Consider the following 3,737-nt stretch of genomic DNA (forward strand, 5'->3'; position numbering starts at 1 on the left):
GGGGGAAGAAAAAAAAGAAAAGAAGTTGCCGCATTAGCCCAATCAGTCATCCCTGCAGGGCCCTTCACCTTAAAAGGCATCACCTAAATAAAGATTTAAAAATAATACAACATAACATTTAATGCAAGATTGCAGCTGAGGACTCAACTGTCAGGAAATATCAAAGCCGGAGCGCGTGGGCAACTTAATTCTGCCCCCTTGTGCAAATGCACTATGGCACAGCCTTTCCTCGAACACGGGGCACGCAATCAGCCAGCCCCAAATTAATACCCTAATTCCAGCACAAGCTACTTTTGTCTAATATAAGTAGAAGAGAAGGACCAGCACTTTCACAGAGAGCCTCCTCAGCCACCTTTCTCACTTGATTGCAAGCCAGCGAGCACCTATTTAACTTCTGACGCCTCAGATTAGGAGGCATTGGCACGCTTTCGGCCACACACGTCTAATTTACAATCAGGATACAGATATTAAACACTGTTTGGCCAAAACAAAGAGCCCTTCTTCCTCCAGAGTAAAGCCTCGCAACCTCAGGCTGAGATTTGGCCAAAGGACTGTCTATAAAACCCGAGCGACTGAAACAGGTAACATTTATACATCTCCAGCGGCCGAACCCACCATACCATACATTCGGAAAAAATCCACAGGCACATTAACAACTGGGTACAGTTTTCCAAGGATCTGAAATTATCCCAATGTAAACATCTAATAATTGGGGATATTCAACAGCACAAAATAAGGTTGCAACATGCTGGAGAGCGTCCCACCTCTGATTACTTTACAAAGATTGATCTTTCATTACATCCTCCACTATCAAGAATACTCTTAAACCTCAAGAGGTGAAAAGCAGGATTTAAACATTAGGGTTTTGTCTATATTTATGTTTTTTAAAGGTAATGACACCTTTTTCTTCTTTCCTTTCCCTCTCTTGATATCAGCACATGAATGAATGACATTTTTCATGTACTTGACCCTAGTTTTTAAACTCTTTCTATGTCATTTTAAATAACCAGGACCATCTCTCCATCCGCTTGCAGGATGGATTTTTCCAGCTCTGAGTTGGAGCTGGAGTTCAAATAACCCAATCACCAATACGATCGTATCAAAGTTAAGTTAAGAAGACATTTACATAGGAAACATAATGATGTCCTGAAATTATGGCTGTTAATTTTCTGTCGCTTCTTCACACAACAGCAGCCCACAGCACTTAATTTTCCAGGGGCAATAAAAGACTACGAGCAAGACAAGTGCAAACCAAATTTAAACAGGGTCAGCCAGTAAAGCAGCCGATACTCGGCTCACAACAGAGACAAAAATCTTTTTGTCTTCTCCTGCCCACTTCAGATCTTTTCCGGAACTCCACCAACTTCTCAGGTCCATTGCAATAATATACATCCATGAGGTCATCTTAATTCATATGCTGCTGCCCATTGCCTACAACTTAAACTGAGTCTCCATTGTAAACCTTGCCTGGAATTCAGACTTGCAGGACTTACACCCTATATACTGTTTTCTTTTTCATTCAGCTTCCAGCCGAATCATTTTATAGTGCTTTTGCCTCCATAAAATATTTGCTTGGGAGCCGATGCCAAGAAAAAAAAAAAAAAAAGCAACACACTAACGAAACCTTGGGTTTTTAGAGTAACGTGCCCCCTCTCCTTTCCCACCCTCACCCCCAAGGCTTATTTTTGGCAAGTTACGGTCCAGGCAAAGGGCAAGTTTAAACCTTTTAATTCGCAACTCTGTGGCACTGGGTGATTTAAAGGTCTTTCAACAATTTACGCAACCCTGATATTGTTGGGAATTGCAGCTGGAGCAATCTGCATCCTAAAGCCATACCCCCATTCTCCTGGAACAATGCAGCCCCTCCTTTGTGACCAGAGCCGGGGGAGCTGAAAGCAGGGTTTCTGGCTCAGGCTATCCAGGGACAGCACCCACCAAGGTACGACACAGGCAAGAGCGGAGGAAAAGCCACCACTCCTTCCACTCTGATCCCACAACTTTGCTTAAAGCACCTTCCCGTAAAGAAATTTACACACACACACCCTGGCTCTCCCAGGTCGACGTATTTCAGTTTGCCTCTCGAAGGGTAACCTGTTTATTGAAATCTGATCGACTGCTGGAGCCCCAGCGTTAAAATACACTCTTGCTGTTGGGAACTGTCATTTGTCTGTCACCGAGGAAGTTAATGGATGTGTTTGTTTAGTTTGCTAGTGGGAATATACAGGGCAGAGGCTGGAAGGATTACAGGAGGGGAGAGGTATTTCTGATCCACAGAGGAATGCAGTTGCTTTTCTTTAAAATTGTCTGTGTATTTTTACACATGCACGACAAAAGCCTCTGGAAGTTCACCTGCGCCTGAGAGACCTCAGCAAAGCCCGAGCGACCCCTCTCCATCCAAACCAATGGCCCCAAAACGCCCAGGTAAGGAGGAGGCATCACACGTGGGCACGAGCCCGTGTCCCTGCACAGATAAGCAACGTGCAGGGGACGAGCCCGCGCCAACAGCAACTCTCTTTCCAGGGGACCAGGGGTGTTTGAGGAGCAGGAGCCCAGGGGAGCAGAGGAAGAGCCATCGCAGCAAGCACCGTCTCCTTACCTCTCGCCGAGTCCGAAAATGCAATTATCCCTGCGAAAAGGAGCGCAAGCTGCAATTCCATTTTGAAAACCAGATCCCTCTGTGTCGTACGGGCTACCGTCCTCTCAGACCTGGAGGCAGGAAAAAGGAGAGCAAAATAATTACTGGGGAAAAAAAAAAAAACCAAACCAAAACAACAACCAAACAACCCATAACTTTCCAGAGTTTTAAAACCTATTGCAAAGACGTAAGAGCAGAAACAGCAAATGAAAGAGCAACGTACTTGTAATTCATTCCTTGGCCCTCAGCAAGTAAAACTTTGCCCTCCTCTCTGCTTTAGCCTGATATAAATCAAGAACCCACTGAGGCCAGTAAGCTCCTCTAAGTTTACAGTTAATGCATAATTCTTTGGTATCCTGTACAGAACCAGTCTGGAAGGCAAACAAAACGCTAGCAAGTGGCCATAAAACAAGATTTCAGGTTAACAATTTGCGGAGGAACTTGGGGAAGGGGGAGGAGGAATGTTACCTCTCCCATCAGCAGCCCAGAAAACTTTGTGTTGCTGCTTCAGTGCCCCTCAGCCAGGCTCCGCTCGGGGGACGCGCCTTCCTCCGCTCCGCAACTTCTCTGAGCAGCACTGATTTCCCCTTTCCTCTTTCCACCCCCCCAAGCCCCACTTGTTCCCGTGCGCTCCAGAGGTGTGTCCCAAAGCGAAACCGCACTTAATTAGCCAGATTCTTGAAGATGCCTTCGCCGTGATACGCAAACCCGGGGCAGATCAGGTTTACATTAATTACACCCTGTTCTCCTCCTAAAACTCTCACTCTCTAAACACTGTCTGAATTCCTCACCCTTGTAAACTCCCCGGTTTAAACACTCCGTGCCCCCAGGACACACAACAAACCCGTGTACAGCATCCAGCAAAGCAAATAAGGACGCTTTGCCATTAGCTTCCCAATTTGCAGCGGGGAGCCGGGAGGGGGGGAGCCGGTAGGGAGGGCGGGCGGTCGCCGGGGGCGGTGGGCGGCCGGCGGAGCCGGGCAGGCGGAGGGAGCTCCCCCCCGGGACAGGACCCGGGGCCCGGCGGGGCGCAGGGCGGTTCAGCCCCGCGGCGGCCGGTAACGGGACATTCGCAGCCGGGACTTGGGGTCAGGGAAGGGAG

At 47.7% G+C, this 3,737-nt stretch overlaps 1 protein-coding gene across 1 annotated transcript in view; it reads right to left on the reverse strand.

Annotated features, from left to right (window-relative positions):
* FGFRL1 (fibroblast growth factor receptor-like 1) overlaps positions 1-3,144 on the reverse strand; it is a 173,545-nt gene extending 170,401 nt beyond the window's left edge. The window contains exons 1-2 of the mRNA XM_014936086.1: positions 3,104-3,144; positions 2,597-2,706 (exon numbers count right to left, since the gene is read on the reverse strand). Coding sequence (XP_014791572.1) covers positions 2,597-2,657 — 61 coding nt within the window. The 5' untranslated portion in view covers positions 2,658-2,706; positions 3,104-3,144. The remainder of the gene's footprint in view (positions 1-2,596; positions 2,707-3,103) is intronic.
* Between the last annotated feature and the right edge of the window lie 593 nt (positions 3,145-3,737).

The sequence above is a fragment of the Calidris pugnax genome, unplaced genomic scaffold, assembly GCF_001431845.1.
Source record: "Calidris pugnax isolate Ruff unplaced genomic scaffold, ASM143184v1 scaffold14, whole genome shotgun sequence".
Taxonomy (NCBI): domain Eukaryota; kingdom Metazoa; phylum Chordata; class Aves; order Charadriiformes; family Scolopacidae; genus Calidris; species Calidris pugnax.